General features: G+C 44.1%; 1 protein-coding gene across 1 annotated transcript in view; it reads right to left on the bottom strand.

Moving 5' to 3' along the window:
- Window positions 1-4,745: 4,745 nt before the first annotated feature.
- LOC138787253 (uncharacterized) overlaps window positions 4,746-21,921 on the bottom strand; it is a 50,238-nt gene continuing 33,062 nt past the window's right edge. The window contains exons 4-6 of the mRNA XM_069964466.1: window positions 13,492-14,064; window positions 7,926-8,059; window positions 4,746-4,998 (exon numbers count right to left, since the gene is read on the bottom strand). Of these exons, the coding sequence (XP_069820567.1) occupies window positions 4,875-4,998; window positions 7,926-8,059; window positions 13,492-14,064 (831 nt within the window). The 3' untranslated portion in view covers window positions 4,746-4,874. The remainder of the gene's footprint in view (window positions 4,999-7,925; window positions 8,060-13,491; window positions 14,065-21,921) is intronic.

Raw genomic sequence — 21,921 nt, 5'->3', positions numbered from 1 at the left:
TACAGAGAATATATATGTAGCTCTATACATGGACATAACAATAAGGCAATTGTTATAAATTACAAGGGAGTAGCTTTCATTCCATTGTAGTACATATACTGTAATGCTAAATAGTAGCTTTTCTGATGTTCAGCTTGACACAGATACAATGTATACAGCTCATCTGGCAAGCTGAATGTCAGTTCTTTAAAAGTGCCTCTAAATGTGATTCTTTGACCAATATAGCTCTCCTGATGCCTGAAAGATGGTTACTGAAGATCTCAAATCTGTGGCAATCATCGTAATTTTTTTTCATCTGTATTTATTCCATTTATGCATATAGGGCTTTGTGTTAAGTGGGGATATGGCTTGGGAGTGACCATACAGGGATTTGTGTTGCAATTTAACAAACCATTTAGAATGCATCACAAAGCATCATGCATTCCCATTTTCTGGTGCATTTTTTTTTTTTTTTTTTTTAAGGTCTATGCATGGAAAATTCTCAATCTTTAATTTTCTGGCAACTTTGGTTACCTTACCTGAGTGACAATATGTGAATGTCTTTAAAATGTATTTTTTTTATGTAATAAAACATGTTACTGAAAAAGTATCCTGATTTTGTTAAGTGTCTTACACCAGGCAGTAAAATACAGGTTGCCAGCCAGTGGTTTGGACAATACTTACTGTTACATATGGTAGTATAAATTTATAGCACTGAAATCCATGCTGAAAACTTTTATCAAATCTGTAGGTAGTAAACAACTTGGGCATCATGTACACGTCCAGTAAATGTATTTGGATTTCTTATCAGGAAACCTAGATAAATTTGTGTACACATAGATTTCTGTGTGGCACGGACACCCTTCAGTATATGGTCCAGTAAATCGGTCAGGAAATTTTAGGACCTGCCCTATTTTTGTCCGAAAGTCTATGGGATCATCTGTAAACTGGCTGAAATTCCAGATGTGTTGCTAGGCACTAGTGATGCACGATGCACCGAAATATTGATACTACTATCTATATTCCGGGCCAAAAAACTGTTCAATACCATGATTTCCTGGTATCAATACTTTGTTAAACTGCGTTATTATGCAGTTTAACATAAAGTATAGTGCAGGGAACGCGGCCGGCAGCTATCTGCGCACCGGCCGTGTTCTCTGTGTGCCGCCCCCTGCTCCCACCTGTCATCTTCTTGGCCCACGCACCCTCTTCCCTATTGCTTTTGTCGGCTATTTTAAAATGTGGATGCCGCTGTCACACTGACAGCGGCATTACCCCCTCCTGAGCCCGCTCCATATACAGCAGGGGTCGGCTACTGTGTGTAGCGGACCCCGGCTGCTAAAGACTGCGGGCAGAGCAGGGTCGCGGCTGGAGAGGGAGAGAGGTGTGTCCGGGTGAGAAGAAGGCTGGAGGAGGGGGCGGCAGGAGATGCGGTCACTACATCTGCACGGAAGGACTATGAGGTGGGGGCAGCAGGAGTGTATGGAGGGGCGGGAGGCCGGGGCCGGCAGGAAACTCCCAGGGCAGACATTAAAGGGGTTGTCCGGCGCTAAAAAATTATTCACAGAATAACACACATTACAAAGTTATACAACTTTGTAATGTATGTTATGTCTGTGAATGGCCCCCTTCCCCGTGTCCCACCACCCCCACCCGTGTACCCGGAAGTGTGGTGCGCTATACTCACATGTCACGTGCCGACCACGGTCTCCGATCCTCAGCAGTGACGTCGTCTTCGGGCGGACGGCGGATCTTCCCGAGTGCCGGCCGCCCTCTGCAGCGTCATCCGAAGCTCAGCCGCGATTGGCTGAGCATAACTGTGCTCAGCCAATCGCAGCTGAGCAGCTGATGACGTGGCCGCGTCATCAGCCGCGATTGGCTGAGCACAGTTATGCTCAGCCAATCGCGGCTGAGCTTCGGATGACGCTGCAGAGGGCGGCCGGCACTCGGGAAGATCCGCCGGCCGCCCGAAGAAGACGTCACTGCTGAGGATCGGAGACCGTGGTCGGCACGTGACAGGTATGTATAGCGCACCACACTTCCGGGTACACGGGTGGGGGTGGTGGGACACGGGGAAGGGGGCCATTCACAGACATAACATACATTACAAAGTTGTATAACTTTGTAATGTGTGTTATTCTGTGAATAATTTTTTAGCGCCGGACAACCCCTTTAACAATGTGGGGGGTTTGCAGTCGGCCTGACTGACTGGGAGGGGGGCTGTAACCTGCAGATTACTCTGCCACCAAATCCACATCACCCTGCTGGGTCAGTGGTCAGCATGCCCTGACAGCAGGAATAGTGAAACTACAGCCCCTATCATTCCCCCCCTGCTGGCTGGTGTGTGTTACATGGCTACAATGCCCATCATCTCCTGCTGGCTGGTGTGTGTTATATGGCTACAATGCCCATCATCCCCCCCCCCCTCTAGTTGAAGTGTTACATGACTAAAAACCCCATGCTCCCCATGATAGCAGGTATGTGTTACATGACTACAACCCCCATCCTCCCCCTGATAGTAGGTGTGTGTTACATGACTACAACCCCCATCCCTGGCAGCTGAAGTGTTATTGTCCATACTACCTGTCACCTTCCTGATCACGCACAGTAAACAGAGCAAGCGCAGAAACCACCCAATTCAGTACCACATAAAAACATGGTACTAAATAAAACTACTGATCACATCACTACTAGGCACCCTGGCTGACGTCCGCACCCAGGCAAGTACAGCCTGGTGCTTTAACTGTATGCTCATGATTAGAAGCACATGCAGTTAAATTCAGCTGTCTAATTGACAGGGCGAGGAGCCATTGGATCCCTGCCTCGTCAATTACTCTTGTGGCCATAGGTAGCGTGACCAGCCTTGGCCAGTGATTTGAGCAGGAAGTTTGTGTGGGGTTGACACCTCACAGGAAGTGGCAGGGACCCTTTGACATCAGATCTGCATCTGCAAGGTATTTGGGCGGGTTATTATAAATATTCTGTTTTTATGTCAACCTTAGCCAATTTTACACTGTGTTTCTGGTACTGGAAAACCCCTTTAACACTTCTAGAAATATGAATTTTAAAGGTGCTTCCAACAAATAGGTGCTCTCTGATCTATTCTTAGCCAAAAGGCTACACAGTAACAGACTGTCGTACTGTAAGAAAAAGAAATAACAAGCACTTATGTGCAGAGTGGAGATCCAGGGTTGGCAGGTGAAAGAAGAAGAAACTCACCTAGTGGTGTTGTACAGAGGCCACAACGCCTATATGCGTGATATATACTATTCAGTTGTGGATCTGGTTAACCCTTTTCTTGCTTCCTGCAACCTGTGCCAATCATACCAGATTGTTGTTTTTTTGTTTTTTTTTGTCAGATTGCCAGAAAAGATAGGTGTGATGAGATGCTGGGCCCAGGTTTGGTATATTCACGGTTGATGTGACTGTGGTGAATTACTGTTCAACATGAGATGTTTCATATGAAAGGTTTTTCCTGTGGCTTTTGATAGAGAGATCAGTTTTTTTTCATGTAATGTGACAACACAAACACCTCTTCATGCTACACCTGAAAGAGTCAAGTTGTTTTATGGCTTTATTGTTACTCTTTCTATTTTCCTGTAGTTGGCTGGAATCCAACATGTTTTTGATGGCGTGCTTTCTGCAGAAGGGGAGTCCTAGTAGCAATGAGAATCTCCATCTTGCCAGCTAAAGGTAGTAATTAAACTAAAATTGCCTCTATTCGCACTCCTGACTTGTCATTTTACTTTCAAACATTCAGCCTGAGTAGTCCTTTAGTTTTTTCATAGATATCAGATACTAAGTTTAGGGGATAGCCCTTTTCTTTGAACCTCCATTTTAATATTGTGAATTTATCTCTAGTGCAAATCCTTTTTTTTTTTTTTTTATCTTCCTAAATTGTCCATATGAAAAATATTCTAAGGCAATTTATGTAAATGTCTGCTACTTTACTTCAGTTAACTGTTGACATCTACAGACTTGAAGTGTGTTGATTTGATAATTTTTTGGTGGGATATATGGAGATCAAGGTATTCAATTTTATCTGGCATTTAAATAAAAAATAAAATTTAATGACTGTGGCATTTAAATGGCTCTAAAAATAGCTGCCCTGGTGGTCCAGTGGGGGGATCGACTTTCCGCAATGCAGTCACAAGAAGCTGATCATCATTCTTACTGCCCGGGGCAAACAAGTGTAGATAAGATTGATGAATGCAGTAAATAGGTACTGCTTTGATCGCAATGTTTTTTTTTTCCCCATATATATAAAAAAAAAAAAAAATCCCATGCCATGATAAAAGTTTAACTGCCCTCCCTTTTCCATAAAAAAAATCACTATTTTGTAGTTTTGTTTTAAAATAAATTTAAAAGTAGCTAACTAAAATTAAAAGCATAAAGACTAACTTCCTCAACCCCATTTAAAAATATATTTTTTAAAAACTTTTTCAATTTCACTGTGCTAATATTTTTGTTTGTTTTGCTGCATATTTTATGGAAAGATTAACTATTTCATTACAAAGTACAATGGATGTTGCAAAAAAATAAGGCCTCTTATGGGTCTGTGCCCATGCGAAAATGAAAATTTGTACTGTCCTTAAGTGTGCTCTGTGTTTTATGCTTTGTCTTTTTCCTTTACTGTCGGACACTTTTTTTTTTTTTAATCAGTTTACATTAATCTTTTATACAGGTCAATCTTAATATGTGAGTTATTTTATCCAACGATATTTAAAAGAATAATTTTATTAAAATAAAACGATTTCATAAGTGCTGAATAAAATCAAAAAATTTTGAAAAGCTGTTACAGTCCATTATCGTATCCCAGTAATAGACTGTTCCATGTATGAGAGATTTTATACGCCATTTATCATCTTCAATTATGTTAGATGTAGAAGAGCTCTTCAGCTTCTCTTAATCCAGGTAAGTCTGATCTCTCCACCCCCACCTGGTATTTGTGGAATTTTCTGGGAGGTTTCATTATAAATTCTTCCAAGTACTCCAACATGTTGCAATGTGTCTTTCTCTCTGTGCAAATACATACATAATGTCATTGGGGCGGAGACAGAATAAATTAAATATGTCTAAATCAGCAATTATCTTACTGTGGGAATTTATAGCATGTGTTCCTATGGAAAAGAAATCTGTAATTTAAAGATTCACATGAAAGTATTTCACATTGGTAACCCTTTCTACAGCACTGTCTGTGTTGTTGATTCTGTAAAAAAAAAATCTGCCATAAATATAGCACTAAAGTAAGAAAGTTGCATCTTTTGCTGCAGAATTGCAAAGGCATATTTTGTGTAACTCGCACTTAGGAATAAGAGGTTTTAAAATGAATTAAGAACAAAAAAAAAAAAAAAAACTCCACTGCATTGTACGTTCCATAAGGCAGAATGTAGCGAACTGTTCAATGCTTAACAGGAAACATTTCTTTGAATGCTCTGTCCAACCCTTGGAAATTCCTGGCTTATATTTTCCCTCCAGTTTCCATGAAACCCAAGGGGATGGTCTCCTGGGGGATCTCCTCCTAGACCTGGACTAAAGCATCCGTCCCAGATGTGCTCAATCGTATTTAGGTCTGGGGAACGGGTGGGCCAGACCATAGCTTCAATGACTTCATCTTGCAGGAACTGCTGACACACTCCAGCCACATGAGGTCTAATATTGGCCTACATTAGGAGGAACTCGGCCAACCACACCAGCATGTGATGTCACACGGGGGTCTGAGATCTCATCTTGGTACCTAATGGCAGTCAGGCTACCTCTGGCGAGCACATGGAGGGCTGTGTGACCCTCCAAAGAAATGCCAACCCACACAATTGCTGACCCACTGCCAAACCGGTCATGCTGGAGGATGTTGCAGGCGTCTCCAGACTGTCATGTCTGTGACATGTGCTCAGTGTGAACCTGCTTTCATCTGTAAAGAGCACAGGGCGCCAGGATTTGAGCACAACCCCCATCTGTGGATGTTCAAGCTCTTATACCATCCTCATGTAGTCAGTTTCTAAACGTTTGTGCAGACACATGCACATTTGTGGCTTGCTGAAGGTCATTTTGCAGGGCTCTGGCAGTGGTCCGCCTGTTCCTCCTTACACAAAGGCAGAGGTAGTGGTCCTGCTGCTGGGTTGTTGGCCTCCACGTCTCCTTGTGTACTGGCCTGTCTCCCTGTAGAGCTCCAGCCTCTGGACACTACGCTGACAGACTGCAAACCACCTTGCAACAGCTCGCATTGATGTGCCATCCTGGATGTGCTGCACTACCTGAGCCACTTGTGTGGGTTGTAGAGTCCGTCTCATGCTATCACGAGTGGGAAAGCACCACCAGCATTCAAAAGTGACCAAATCATCAGCCAGAAAGCATAGGTACTGAGAAGTGGTCTGTGGTCTCCACCTGCAGAACCACTCCTTCATTGAGGGAGTCTTGCTAATTGCAGGTAGTATTGATTGTCAATTAGTGTCTCTTCCTAAATGGACAGTTTGATTTTTTTTTAGTTAGTTATATTGTTTTATTGTGTTGTTTCCCTTTATTTATATGGTTTTCCTTTTTATGAGTTGAGAATTCAAACCTACAAATTAAAAATGTCCTAATACTCGGACATGTTGTCCTGTGGGGGGGGGGGTATAAGTTGTGGGAGGGAGAGGGAGGGAGGGGGAATGGGTCTTGTTGTAACATTGAAAAAATGTTTAATAAAAAAATATCTGATTAAAAAAAAAAAAAATGTCCTAATACTAATAATAATGTTACTTTATATACCGCCAACAGCACATTACAAAAATCACATAGACAAAAATCAGACATTTACATTTGCTTTCTCCAGGAAATTGAGTGCTGGGATCGGCACTGGTTGGTAGGTGACAGAAGTGCGTAACCCCTTATTTTCTGATTGATCCTCAGAGATTTTCTATTAATCCATATATTGCAGAAACACCTTTGTTGAGCCAATCTGAGGTAGAGGCACAGACTGAGAGCTTCTACCTGACTCTCCTAGGGATCAGTGGCCATCTGGATCCCAGCTATCAAAACTTCTAAAAAGTTACTATGATGTTAAAAGTTTTGGGCATTCTAATTAAAAACCTCATCTATATGAACTAGAGAAGCTCCCCAGGGAAATCAGATCATGCTGTCATGCTGTGGATTTTAAAATCAATTAATCTTCAGAAATGCCATTGTTTCTGACAGTGGAATTTACCCTTTGCAGCGCATAAAATGAAATCCATGGCAAAATTTGTGACAGTCCATTTTAAACTCATGCATACATGTTCCATGGAGTGGTCGTGGATTTAGTGTAGTTTTCTTCAGTTTATAAGGTGGTTCCTAGTTTTCCTCAGCAGAAAAACATATCTTGGTCTTAGCAAAAAAAAAAGGTTTTAGAAAAACTTTTGAAGAGGGTGGTGCCAAGGTTAGTGTGGGCCTCAGAGGTCCTGATGCTGGTTTAGGAATGTGCATTGTGCTGAAGGGCAGCACCTCAACAGTGGTAGAAAGGTGCAGTGGAAAATCTTTATGGGGCAGTGTCTGGTGTCAGAAAAAGAGTGTACTGACCACATGATGAACCAATAGAACATAACATTGGTCTAAGGAAGATCTGAATAGGAGTAGACCTAAACTTGCCTGCAAGTCATGTGGTACCTGAGTAGGAACTTTGCAGTAGGACTCTGACATTAAAACAAGGTCCAAGAGGACTAGAAGTGCCAGAGTGGTACTCAAAAGCAAGGACAAAATCTTGCCACAGAGAGACAGTGAGCGAGCTGGCCTTTGAGGATTAGAGTAGGTAGACTGTAAGGCCTCTCTCTCTGTGCTCTGCTCTCTTGAGTAAGGGCATATTTGGAGGGTATAGCTTATACTGTAATTTTGAGCTATATGTAGGCAGCATCTAGTGCATCATATGACTCTACTAAAACATTTAAATTTTAAAATCTATCCTGAAGTCTATAAAGTTTAAAGTCAATACTTACTGTTTTTCTCGAAGAGAGTAAAGCACTTTAGCAATGAGTGTATGCTGTTCACTGTTGGCCTGCTCTTTAATAACCCTGACCAGCTCTGATATTGGAAGTTGCATTTTTTCTAGCCCCAGCCATGATGCGTTCTCCTGAGGAAAGTGAGCAAACAGTCACAAGGAATCTAAGAACAAAAAATATTGACAGAGTGAACTTGGAGTACTTAGGTCATGAACGTCAGCATAAATAGGGATACTAGATTTTTGTTCAAGCAGACCTTTAGCCAAGAGAAGTCATCTAAGAAAAACAGGACAAATTCCCCCCCCTCCCTTTTTGCCCCTTCACCCTCAAGATTCTATTTGTTTTAATGCACTAGGAAGCGCCCCTCTTCCTTTTCTTCTCCTTTCCAATAATATACATGTCATTTCGACAATAGATATTACTGAGGGAAAAAAAAACGTCATAGTATAACATTTATTAGATAAGTGTATGCAGCCCTAAGGCTGCATGAAAAACATGGATACAGCCATAGGCATAGGCTGTTTCCATGTTTTCCAGCTTCTTAAGCCACCAGTAATCAAATGCCGTACGATCGGGGTTTAAAAAACCTGTGCGTACTTAAAGTTCGCTCGACTCTAGTTGTTTCCCCTGTATAAAACCTCCACAACATGTTAATAAATTTGGTTAAATATGCCTAACACTATGCTGTGTTTTTTTTACTTGATGCAAAACGTCTGTTATTAATAGTCGTAATCCTAATGGTTGTTGTTCTGTAACAACTTATTTTTACATTGTGGGAATGTAATGGCCCAGAAAGGTATTTATTGTCAGGCATCTGGAGATGTATTGTTGCTATTGGCAACCTTAGACAGCCTGTATTAGGGCCTATGTATTTGCTGCTCTTTCCTAGCTCTCTTGTAGTGATATTAGGCCCCGTTCCCACTGAGGAAAGGTAGCGGAATTCCGCGACGCAATGAACATGTTCATTCTTCAGCGCGTACAGAGCAGGAGCGCGCGCCTCCCATAGACTCCCATTAAGAGCGGGAGGCTAACGGCATTCCGCGGCGGACAATTCAGTCGCGGAATTCCGCTACCTTTCCTCAGTGGGAACGGGGCCTTACTTTCTCTCTTATATTTATTTAATATGTTGTTATGTATTAATCTTTAATAAAACAAGTGTTGAGCTTGATCAGTGCGCCTCCCCTGCAACCTATCACACTCTAGTGATTGGCCAGGGGAAAGCTAGCTCCGCCCACCTTCTACCCAGAAGGGCTGTGCGGTCTTGCCAGTGACAGTTGGAGCTGTGGCTCCGCCAGAGATGCATCTGGCTCCCCTACGTCACCTCAGTAATCCTGTCAGACTTCATATTCAGCTTCCTAACCTGTTTCCAGTCAGCCATAAAGACTAATACGTGTTTTCTAAGTCTCAGCAGGACATTCTCTGTATTTTATTAGTGCCTGCTGTCGGATTGGTGAGATGTTTGATGGTCTCCCGCTCACAGTCCACATCTTCCTGGCTTGGAAGTCAGTGGGTCCATGCGTCTTCCTCCTACAAGATAGCGAGCGTCGACAGCGTCAATCCCTCTATGTTTATGCGTCTTCCTCCTGCAAGTCAGTGAGTGTTGGCAGCGTCATTTCCTCTCAGTAACTCAAGTCACGCGTATCCTTATAAAGGCTAAGAGCTACAAAGTCCCTGAAACAGGTCAGTCTATGTCATCCTTTAAGTCTTCTCCATTGGGTATGCTGGTCAAGCCATCATATGTCCTCGATGAGATGTCCTTACATTGGAATGTACCTAGTTATCCTTCAAGTAAAGTCTTAATATACTTTCACCGCTATTGTGTGAAGACTTATTAAAAATTATATGTCCCTGTGTGTGTATGCTGAAGAAGACAAGGGCCCCAGCACCCTCTGACCCCACCGTGACAGAAAGGTTTCAGAAGGTGACCCCTAAGGTTGCACTACACCACCCAGCAACACAACCCCTCAGCATATCACTGCAAAGTGTCCAAAGGGACATTATAGGAACAAAGCCAAAATCTGCATCATTTCTGTTCTCTGTGGACTTATTCTTATAATTCTTACAAATACTGAACATTATGGATCTGAAAAACACATGAACTATTAGTACTTTGCACCCAAGCTAAAAACATAAACTGTTAGTACTGTGTTTCTAAGCTAAAATGCATGGTACATTTAAAAACATATTGTAAAATGTAAATGTAGTCTAAGGCTATGTTCACACACAATATTTCACGCAGATTAGTCATTTTTTTGTGGAGGTTACGGAGGTAATGTCTGCAAAAAATACAGATCCCATGGACTACTATTGGTGTGTCTGTGCCGCAATTATGGTCCACACTAGCTCATATATAGTGCCAGCACACGATTTACTCTGGCAAGGCTAACTGCTATATGGGGGACACCAAGGGGCCTAACCACTAGATGGGGGCACAGATAGGTGCCTAACTGCTATTTGGATGAACAGCAGGGCTCCTAACTACTATATGAATGCACAGAGGGGGACTAACCAGGGCCGGACTGGGACTGAAAATCAGCCCTGGCATTTAAGAGCACACAGGCTCACTAATCGTGCGGTGAAAACTTATAAGACGATGTTGTGAGTGCAGCATGGCTACATGTTGTATCATCACGGCCATGACTGGAATTACAGATAATAAAACGGTAAATGGGGTCAGAAGCTTCTGTCTGTACTGTGTAGCTGAGCTGCAGTTACAGGCCACCACAACATAGTGTACGGAGACAGCTGCTTTCGGCTCCGATCACTGTGTGGCCCGGACACTGAAAAGTTGATTAAGGGGGGGTCGGGGATTGCACTTCACTGATCAGTGACTGCTTAGCTATCCTGTGGATCCCGTGTATAGCTCATCAGTCTATTTTGGCTGAAAATACCTAGAAGGTAAGGCTGGGATTGCACAGCAATAACGCTGTGTAACCACAGCCTAACATATTAATGCAATGTAATTTTTAGAGAGGACTAGAACTCTTAGCAGTTCCTAATGGTTTTTACTTTTAGGGAATGCTGGGTGTTGTAGTTCCCAATGGGGGTTAACTGTTTGTATTAAGGCTAAATTATTCTGGGGGTGTGGACTGCTCCTGTGCTATTAGTGTTTCAACCTGTAGAGCGACCAGTATTATAACTGCTGTTGCCTGCTCTGCTGATCTCCTGCTCTGCAGGAGGCTGGGGGGAGCGGGGTACAGGAGGGAGCTGTGTGCAGGGGGCTGGCGGGAGCTGGGGGCAGGAGGGAGCTGAGTGCAGGAGGCTAGAGGGAGATGGGTGCAGGAGGCTGGAGGGAACTGAGTGCAGGAGGCTGGAGGGAGATGGGTGCAGGAGGCTGGAGGGAGATGGGTGCAGGAGGCTGGAGGGAGATGGGTGCAGGAGGCTTGAGGGAGCTGTGTGCAGGAGGCTGGAGGGAGCTGGGGGCAGGAGGGAGCTGGGGGCAGGAGGCTGAGTGCAGGAGGCTGGAGGGAGCTGAGTGCAGGAGGCTGGGGGCAGGAGGCTGGAAGGAGCTTGGTAAATCCTGTGTACTGACCAATAATACCAATATAGGATGGTCAAATATTACCGCTACACCATGACCACTACTGTTACTTATCAAATTCATTATACTAAGACCAATGATACCAACAGCACCAGAATACAAATATTACCACTGTATACTGACTAATAGCACCACAAACTGACTAATACCACCACTGCCACTAAATAAAATCCACTGAACAAAGACCAATATCACATCACACAGTCCCCGTATGGCAGTGTATACCAGCTGTACACAGGCCCTGTACACCATATAAATGCAGTGCAATTACAGCCCATGACTCCACAGGGCATGTCTTCTTTGATAAGAGTTTCTCACTTTATCTTTTCTTCTCCATTCCGGCCATCATTTCGCACCATCCTTACATCCTTAAAAATTTTACATTTGTATTGGTCCCTATGTGTCTTCATATAGTGAGTAGACCCAACTTTGTACCCCCATATTGTATTAGGCCTTTACTGTATTTGTATTAGGTCCCTCTTTGCATACTCCTAATAGTAGATAGATCCACTGTGCAGCTCCAATATAGTACTAGTCTCCATTGTGGCGTTCCCATATAGTAGGTTGACCCCCTCTATTCAGTCTCTATAAAGTAAGTGGCCCCCCTCTGTGAATCCTCTATAGTAGGTGGCCGCCTCTTTACAGGCCCCTATAGTAGCTAATGCCCCCCCACCCCCAAAGTTCAGTCCCATATAGTAGAGGATCCCCCATGTAGCTGTCATAGTAGATGCCCCCATTGCAGTACCCCATAGTAAGTAACCCCCATGCAGTTCCCCATAGTGAGTGACCCCCCCATGCAGTCCCCCATAGTAAGTGGCCCCCTCTGTGAATCCTCTATAGTAGGTGGCCGCCTTTGTACAGTCCCCTATAGTAGCCAATGCCCCCACCCCTGATATGCAGTCCCTTATAGTAGAGGGCCCCCATGCAGCCCCCATAGCAGATGACAAACCATGCAGTCCCCCATTGTAAGTGACCCCCTATGCGGTTCCCCATAGAAAGTGACCCCCATGCAGTTTTCCATAGTAAGTAACCCCCCATGCAGTTCCCCATAGTAAGTGACCCCCCATGCAGTTCCCCATAGTAAGTGAACCCCCATGCAGTTCTTCATAGTAAGTGACCACCCATGCAGTTCCCCATAGTAAGTGACCCCCCCATGCAGTTCCCCATAGTAAGTGACCCCCCTCTGCGTCTGTGAAAGACGCTGCCTATGCCGGAAGTCCCAGCTGCATATGCCTGATCATGTGCGTGTGTCTTAAAGACACATGCACAATTGAATGGAGCACTCACTCAGGAATCTGGGACTCCCAGATTCCCGGAGTAGCATAGCACTGGAGCGCTCCAAAATTGACACAGACCCCCTGTAAGACTCCCTTTTCCTTCGGTAGGGGGAAGAAGTAATGAGGTCAGGAGGAGCACGGGACTGGTCCAGCCGCCAGTCCAGCCATGGGACTAACTACTATATGGAGGCATGCAGTGGAACTTACTATTACATGGGGGCACAGGGGACGTCTATACTGTATGAGAGAGAAGCCTAAAATGTTTGTCTGGTAGATTCTGTGAGTTGTGGCCAGGAGATGTCTTCATGATTGCCTTAACCAGCTGGAAAAGGAAAAGAAAAGTAAGCAACTCTGATCAAAGAAGATGCAACTTGTGAGTCACTGAATGTTACTGTACTATAATCACTTATATGATGTGCAGAACCTGGGTACCATTGCTATCTACCTCTAAATGGGTCAGTGTATGGGGGATACTGATACATATACAGTGAATGTTGGTTTTAATGTCGCCACATAATTTACTCCACAATGGGGCCTGCTTAGGCTCTGTCGCCCAAGGGCCCACGAAAACCTGGAGCCAGCCATGAACCAATGGAATCTAAATTTGTCCACAATTATGCACAAATTTGCAGATGAGTGACTGAGGCCTTACTATTTCAGGGTCCATCCCATCCACAACATACTCTGCATCAAAATCTAACACGTAAACTTTGCTGAAGATAGACCGGACTGAGTTCATACTTACATTTAATGACTGCTTTTTTTCTTTGGACATCTTTTGCGAAGGTAATTCTTGTAGTATGATTTTTGGGAAGGAGACTGGAGGAGTGACAGTGAATTGCTCTTTCTTATCAAAAGTAAGTGTTCCTGTATTTGTTATTTCCACTAAGTTTACTCTTGTTTGACCTTTTTGTGCAGGTTTTGATTTCTCCTCATGTCTTTCACAGTTCTGTAATGTTGGAATGGATAAGCCAATAGTTTTTTGAATTGGAGGTTTTTCTTCTACACTGATATATCTTCTATTCAATCCTTGCTCTAAAATTTGTGATGTAGAACTTGAAATAATTTCACTTTGGAAATTTTGTTCTGAAAGTGTAGAATAAGAATTAGGTTCCGTATTCAATCCTTGATCTAAAAGTGCTGTTGCTGAATTGGATTCATTTTCTGTGTCTGAAACATCTTCTTCACAAAGTTCAATAGCCTCCTTTAAGACAGACCGAAGATCAACTGTTATCCTGCGAACTATAGTTTTCTCCTGCTTTATATGTTGAGGGGCTGCATTATATTGCACCTTGTGAGGGTATCTGAAGTGATCTTTCTACAGAGAAAACAAAGAATATGTACTTAAAGGGAATGTGTCATCAGAAAATGAGCTATTATTTAAAAACGTTTTTATGTTAAAGGGAGACTAAGAGCATGTTAGAAGACTTTAAACTTTAATCTGCTGTTATGTTTCGTTCAAATTGTCAGTTTAATTAATATGTAAATTAGGTGGTTTTGTTGAGTGGGGATGGGACAGACTACAACCTTTAGTGCACCAATATGGCCCGCCCCTCCTCATAATTATTTTGGCCGCCATATAACAGTAAATAACTGTCATTATTTCAATATAACGGCCGTTGTTTTAAAATAACAGCAAATATTTGCCATTGAATGGCGGCCATCCACTCAATTTCAACATTGTGTGAACAGAGCCTTTCTGTGTTTTCAATCCACTCCTGGTTTTGGTTGCAATATGAGGACCACAATACTGACTGAAATATACGTAGTGTGAACCCAGCTTTGACAGACACATGGAGATGGCTCAATCTAGACGCTTGGACGCTTGGGAATTCACACACTTTTCCCACTCTCATAGCTTGTGGTCTCGGATTGACTTTCTCTTACCTCGCCTTACGCAGGCTAAAATTGAGGACTTAATTATATCTGACCATTCTCCTGTTCTCATAACTTTGCAAGACGTTATTCCCAGGGGCACGGACTATGTGTGGAAGTTCCCTATGGGGTTCTCCAGGGACGAAAATTTTCAATCATTTCTTACCTTATGATGGCGAGAATTCGCATCTGATAACATGGCCTACGCCACAAATCCCCAGCTCTACTGGGAGACAACTAAGGCCGTCTTAAGGGGACACATAATGGCTTATACTTCTGGTTTAAAAAAGAAATTGGCTTCTCAGCTTAAAGCGACTACCCACAATCCACTGAAAAAACAAAACAGGGGGCTCTACCTGAATAATTTATGAAACGGGTGCCACTTAAATGCCTAGATAATAACTATAGCAAACCAAAAGAAGCAAAGACTAGACATCAAGAGTGCACTCCACTTGCTGATTATGAAAAAGTACAAATATATTTTATTAGATTATGTTAGAAATCACACAGAACACTACAAAACATTGTTAAAAACAATTAAAAATTCCAATCAGGAACACAAAAAATCATGGTCATCCCAAACATGAATAATTACCAGTGGGTATGTGACCTACAGGGGGTTATAAGCAAATAATATTGCTACCATGGCCCAAAATGGAGATATATAGTAAGATTTATAATAATAAATCATCCAGGCACGACGTGCTGTCAGAACAATAAATAAAGAGGATCTGTGCCTAATAAATGCTGTATCCAGATTATTCAAACAAATAAATCATTTGTGTTATAAAGTCCACAGATACATAAAACGTTTATATGTTGTAAGGGATTAGGTAGCGGGACGTCGTCTCCTGGGTAGACGGGCACACTTTATCAGGCACAAACATCAAACAACGAGAGTTTCATGCCACTGACCTCAGACAGTTTTATTGGCAGTTTGTGGTACATAAATAAAATAAAGCAAACAAAAATCCTATGCCTGTCCGGCACTAAATAAACAACAGGTTACCTCTCTAACCAGGTGCCGGCCTAATACCGGGCACCCAACATAACAGTATTGTACATACCACTGGTAAATCTCCCACAGGCTCAAAGCAGATGACCTGTTCCCAGGCTGAGAGCAAGGTGTGTCTGCAGCCCTGGCCTGTTATAAGGCTTGCACACCTGAGGACTGACTGATTAATCAGGCAGCCCAAGACTCAGACTGTCTGGATGGAGTGGGGCCCACCCTCACTTCCCACTCCAGCAACACAGGCCCTGATAACTGGATTTTTTCAACCCAAATCTGAATTTCAAAGACTACAGATCTCTGGTCACTATTTCCTGGTTGCTATTATACACTGGACATGATGAATCTTGGGCAAATATACACCCCGTCTACAACTTCTCCAGACACTCTGTCACATATCCCCCCCCCTGTTTCAGACCCAGGGCTGGAACACAATGTACACAAGACAATGTACACGGGACAAGGCATCTGCATTTCCCATTTGTGTTCCCGGTCTGTGCTTTACAGTAAATCTGTACTCCTGCAAAGCCAAGAACCACCTTGTGACCCTCCTATTCTTTTCCTTATTCTCACACATCCATTTGAGGGGAGCATGGTCAGTGACTAATTCAAAGTGCCGTCCGAGCACGTAGTAGCGGAGTGCTTCCAGGGCCCATTTAATAGCAAGGCACTCTTTTTCCACGATTGCATATTTTTTCGCATGGTCATTGAGTTTCCTACTCAAATACAGTACAGGGTGTTCTTCCCCATCCCGCACCTGTGACAGTACAGCCCCTAGTCCCACGTCAGATGCATCAGTTTGAAGGACAAAACCTTTCTTAAAGTCTGGGGTTATCAGCACTGACTGAGCACACAGAAGGCTTTTAAGGGTCTAAAATGATTTTTCGGCCTCTGGTGTCCACCTAACCATGACCGAGTCTTTCCCTTTTGTCAGGTCAGTCAAAGGGGCTGCAAGAGAAGCAAAGTGGGATAATCTTTGTATGGCTTCAATTTTATTTATTTGGGGCTTTACAAGACCACGGCCTATAGTGTAACCCAGGTACTTGGCCTCCTCCAGACCAATGGCACACTTTTTTGGATTGGCTGTGAATCCTGCCTCACACAGAGAATCTATAACAGCTTGCACCCTAGGTAGATGGGATTCCCAATCTGGACTTTGGATGATAATGTCATCTACATAGGCTGCTGCATACAGTCTGTGGGGATTTAAAATTTTATCCAAAACCCTCTGAAAAGTTGCTGGGGCCCCATGCAAACCAAATGGCAGAACAACATAATGAAAAAGTCCCTCAGGGGTGGCAAAGGCAGTTTTCTCTTTGGCCTCATCTGTTAGTGGTATTTGCCAATACCCTTTGGTCAGATCTAGGGTGGTGATGTAACGTGCGTTTCCTAGTCTGTCAATGAGCTCATCCACACGTGGCATTGGGTAAGCATCGAACTTAGATATTGAATTTAGCTTACGAAAGTCATTGCAGAACCTCCAGCTGCCGTCTGGCTTGGGGATCAGAACTATGGGGCTAGACCATTGGCTATGGGACTCTTCAATTACCCCTAGTTCCAGCATTTTCCTCACCTCTTCGGATATAATCCCTCTCCTGGCCTCTGGTATTCTGTAGGGCCTAAGTGTAACCCTTTCCCCTGGTTCAGTAATGATGTCATGTTTGATAAGAGAGGTGCGACCTGGGATATCTGAAAAAAAATGCCTGTTCTTAAAGAGGAAACCTTGTACCTCAACCTTCTGCGCATTTGCAAGAGAGTCAGGTACTGTTACCTGTGGCAACGAGGGGTTCTTGGAGCACAGCTGCCCTGGTGGTAATGAGGTGTCTGCAGCAAGTGATAGTCTATCTTTCCACGGTTTTATAAGATTGACGTGGTACACTTGCTCAGGCTTCCTCTTACCTGGTTGGCGGATTTTGTAGTTCACCTCATTTATTTTCTCTATTACCTCAAAGGGGCCTTGCCACTTAGCTAGAAACTTGCTTTCCACTGTAGGGATCAACACTAGAACCCTGTCACCTGGGGAAAAAATACGTAGTCTGGCACTGCGGTTATAAACCCTCTGCTGTGCCTCCTGGGCCTGGGCCATATGCTCTTGTACTATGGGCATTACTGCTGAGATCCTGTCTTGCATTTGTGCTAAGTGTTCAATGGCACTTCTATAGGGGGTAGCTTCCTCTTCCCAGGTTTCTTTTGCTATGTCTAGAAGACCCCTAGGGTGATGGCCATAAAGTAATTCAAAGGGAGAATACCTTGTGGAAGACTGTGGGACCTCACGGATGGCAAACATGAGATAGGGGAGAAGGAAGTCCCAGTTTTTCCCATCTTTGTCCACCACTTTTTTTAACATGGCTTTTAGGGTCTTATTAAATCTCTTTACCAGTCCATCAGTCTGCGGATGGTAGACAGAGGTACGCAGCTGTTTAACCTGGAATAATTTACACAGCTCCTTCATAACTCGTGACATAAATGGGGTACCCTGATCTGTAAGGATCTCTTTTGGTATTCCCACACGACTAAACACCTGCACCAACTCTTTGGCTATAGCCTTGGATGATGTGTTACGCAAGGGTATAGCTTCGGGGTAGCGAGTAGCATAATCCATAATAACAAGAATATGCTGGTGACCTCGAGCAGATTTTACAATAGGCCCCAACAGAACCATCGCTATTCTCTCAAATGGCACCTCAATGATAGGTAAGGGTACCAGGGGGCTACGATAGTGGGGTCTGGGAGCTGAAACCTGGCACTCTGGACAGGAGTCACAATAATCTCTCACATCTTTGTGAACTCCCGTCCAAAAGAACCGTTGGAGAACTCTATCTGTAGTTTTCTCAACTCGTAAGTGTCCCCCCATAATGTGGCCATGTGCCAGATCTAGCACGGTTCTACGGTATGCTTTAGGGACCACTAGCTGCTCCACCAGGTCCTCTCCCCTTTTCACCACTTGGTACAGTAAGTCACGTTTTACAGCCATGTAAGGAAATGCAAGTCTGGTGTCAGGCTCAACTAGATAACCATCTATCATTTTCACATTTTCCCTGGCTCTGATAAGGGTGGGGTCTTTTAACTGTTCAGCCCCAAACTTATCTTTCCTCACTTCAAGATCAGGCATATTGTCACTAAGGGGGTCCGGACTGCTCTCACCCTCTGGGGACACCAGCTCAAGGAGTTCAGCTTCCTCACTCCCCCCAGCCATAACAGAGAAGGGGAAAGTTTCCTCCTCACCTAGAGCCCCCCTCTCAGGCAGTGTACTAGAGACTCTCTGTTCCCATAACCTCCAGAAATGTGGGAAATCCCGCCCCATGATGACATCATGCATTAATGATGGAACTATCCCCACCATACATTTTAAAGCGCCAAACTGAGTATGTATGTCCACTAGAGCAGTGTTGTAATGGCGGGTGTCCCCATGTATGCATGTCACCCCAATGGTTTTCACCAGGCGTTTTCTGGGATCTACCCAATCATCTTTTACCAGGGTGACTAGACTGCCTGAGTCTAACAATGCATTTACCTCTTTACCTTCAACAGTGATATTGCACATTTGTTTCTCCCCCCCAGCATCTGGTAATGCAGCGCACACAAGCTGAGCATACAGGGATAAACGGCGGTTTATATATGAGGCATCACATTGCATGGGTTCATCATCCATTGGGCAATTGGCAACAACATGACCTGGCATATGACATCTGAAGCATTTTATTAAGTCTTTATTTAGTCTCTTATAAGCCACAGACCTCTCTGGCATGGCTTGCCAGCTTCTATAGCCTGGGCCTTCAGTCTCTCCCCTTGCACGCACAACCATATTGGATCTGCCAGCCCCCTTTTCCCTTGGAACAGTCTTACCAGAATGTCCTGGAGTTCTCCACTGTGGGGCTAGGGGGAGCTGTGGCAAACTCATCAGCTCCTCCGCTGCTGTGTACCTCTCCACCATCCTCACCATCTGGTCAGCATTTTTGGGATCTCCATGGCTCACCCACTTGCGCAAGGTAACAGAGAGGGATCCCGTTCAACCATCTGTGGGCCTGTCAGGATCTCTGGCTGCAACCACTTCTTGGTCAGGTGAATGAGGTTGTGCATCTGAGAACGTGGAGGTCTGTCTGTGCTGTAGGTCCAGTTGTGCACTCGCTGTGCGCAGACAGAAACTGTGACTCCAAGGCATGTTAGAATCTCCTTTTTAAGCTTGTCATAGTCCATAGCATCTCGATGTTCCAGGTCAAAATATGCTTTTTGGGGTTCCCCAGAAAGGAAAGGTGCCAAAAGTCCTGCCCACTGCTCCTTTGGCCAACTTTCTCGCTCTGCAGTCCTTTCAAAAGTTGACAGATAGGCTTCCACGTCATCAGCTGATGTCATCTTTTGTAGAAAATGGCTAGCCCTTATGGAGGTGTGGGAAGCATCTGCAACACCTGGGACCTGTGCAGCGACAGTGGTTAGTTGCTGCACCACAGTTTTTAAGGTCTCCTGGTCTTTTCTTTGCTCCTCCTGGGCAGCTTCTAGTTGGGCTGTCAGCCTGAGGGATGTTTCTTCAAGTGCTCTTTGCTACACTCTGGTAGCCTCCTGCTGCACTTTGGTAGCCTCTTGTTGAGACGCAACAGCTTGCAAAATAGCTTTTACTACATCCTCCATTTTTGTAGATGTTGTGACACAGTCTTTAGACAGCTGCAATAAAAGGGACACCGGCCCTTTAAATTTTCAGTTTTGCTTTCTTGTGGCAAAATTTTTGCCCGCATCCTCCACCAATTGTAAGGGATTAGGTAGCGGGAACGTCGTCTCCTGGGTAGACGGGCACACTTTATCAGGCACAAACATCAAACAACGAGAGTTTCATGCCACTGACCTCAGACAGTTTTATTGGAAGTTTGTGGTACATAAATAAAATAAAGCAAACAAAAATCCTATGCCTGTCCGGCACTAAATAAACAACAGGTTACCTCTCTAACCAGGTGCCGGCCTAATACCGGGCACCCAACATAACAGTATTGTACATACCACTGGTAAAGCTCCCACAGGCTCAAAGCAGATGACCTGTTCCCAGGCTGAGAGCAAGGTGTGTCTGCAGCCCTGGCCTGTTATAAGGCTTGCACACCTGAGGACTGACTGATTAATCAGACAGCCCAAGACTCAGACTGTCTGGATGGAGTGGGGCCCACCCTCACTTCCCACTCCAGCAACACAGGCCCTGATTACTGGATTTTTTCAACCCAAATCTGAATTTCAAAGACTACAGATCTCTGGTCACTATTTCCTGGTTGCTATTATACACTGGACATGATGAATCTTGGGCAAATATACACCCCGTCTACAACTTCTCCAGACACTCTGTCACAATGTATATGTATGTAAGTCATAATATCTGTAGAAAATGAAAATAAGAAACTGCACAAAAGAGAAAACCATGTCAATCATATCACCCAATCAGAAAAGTAGTGAGCGAAGCCTGGGTAAAAAAAAAGGGGGGTATGGGGCAAACACCCCTGAGAGAAAAGCTCCACGCGTATCGTCACCCTCCGGTGACTTCGTCAGGAGTGAAGACCATGTATTGTGGTGTCCTTAAATACTCAAATATAACACGACATTCAGTACAGCTGTGTAGGTATGAAACATATCATTAGTTACAATTACCTGGTGGCGCCACATTGTGTGGATGGACATACAAATCATGGCTGCCTCCGGCATCCCGGAATACTCAGTGCGCATGTCCATCCGTTCAGTGTCACATGATCATGACGTAACCCAGCGTTCAGGATCATGTGACTGCCACGTCATGCGCGACTCGCGCATGCGGGAAAACTTAAAAGTGCAATACTTCATCTAAGAGATACAATGGATCGAAGTGCTTATAACCTCCTTATCTCCTTACACAATAGCCAGAGGCCAGTGGCGTAGCTACCATAGAGGCAGGGAAGGCAGTTGCTATGGGGCCCGTGGAGGGAGGGGGCCCAGGGAAGATAAGAGTCTCCTGTGTCCTTTTGCTTAACCCCTTATATACTGCAGTGTGTAAGTGACCCACTGTTCTCTTACATGCTGCAACACAAAAAAGGGTTAATATAGGCTCAAGACAATTAGCTCTCTGATAACCTCAGATCTCTGAGCTCCTGCAGAAGTCAGGGGTTATCAGTGCAGGAGTAGCAGGAGAGAGCTAATTGTCTTCTGTATTAACCCTTTGTTTGTGTTACAGCATGTAAGAGAACACTAGGTCACTTACACACTGCAGTATATAAGGGGTTAAGCAAAAGGTAGTCTGCTCCTGCACCTATGTATATAACCATGAGGCTTCTAATAGGCTGTTAT

This window comes from Dendropsophus ebraccatus, chromosome 3 (genome assembly GCF_027789765.1).
Source record: "Dendropsophus ebraccatus isolate aDenEbr1 chromosome 3, aDenEbr1.pat, whole genome shotgun sequence".
In the NCBI taxonomy this organism is placed as follows: Eukaryota; Metazoa; Chordata; class Amphibia; order Anura; family Hylidae; genus Dendropsophus; species Dendropsophus ebraccatus.
This window is presented reverse-complemented; position numbering and strand designations above follow the sequence as displayed.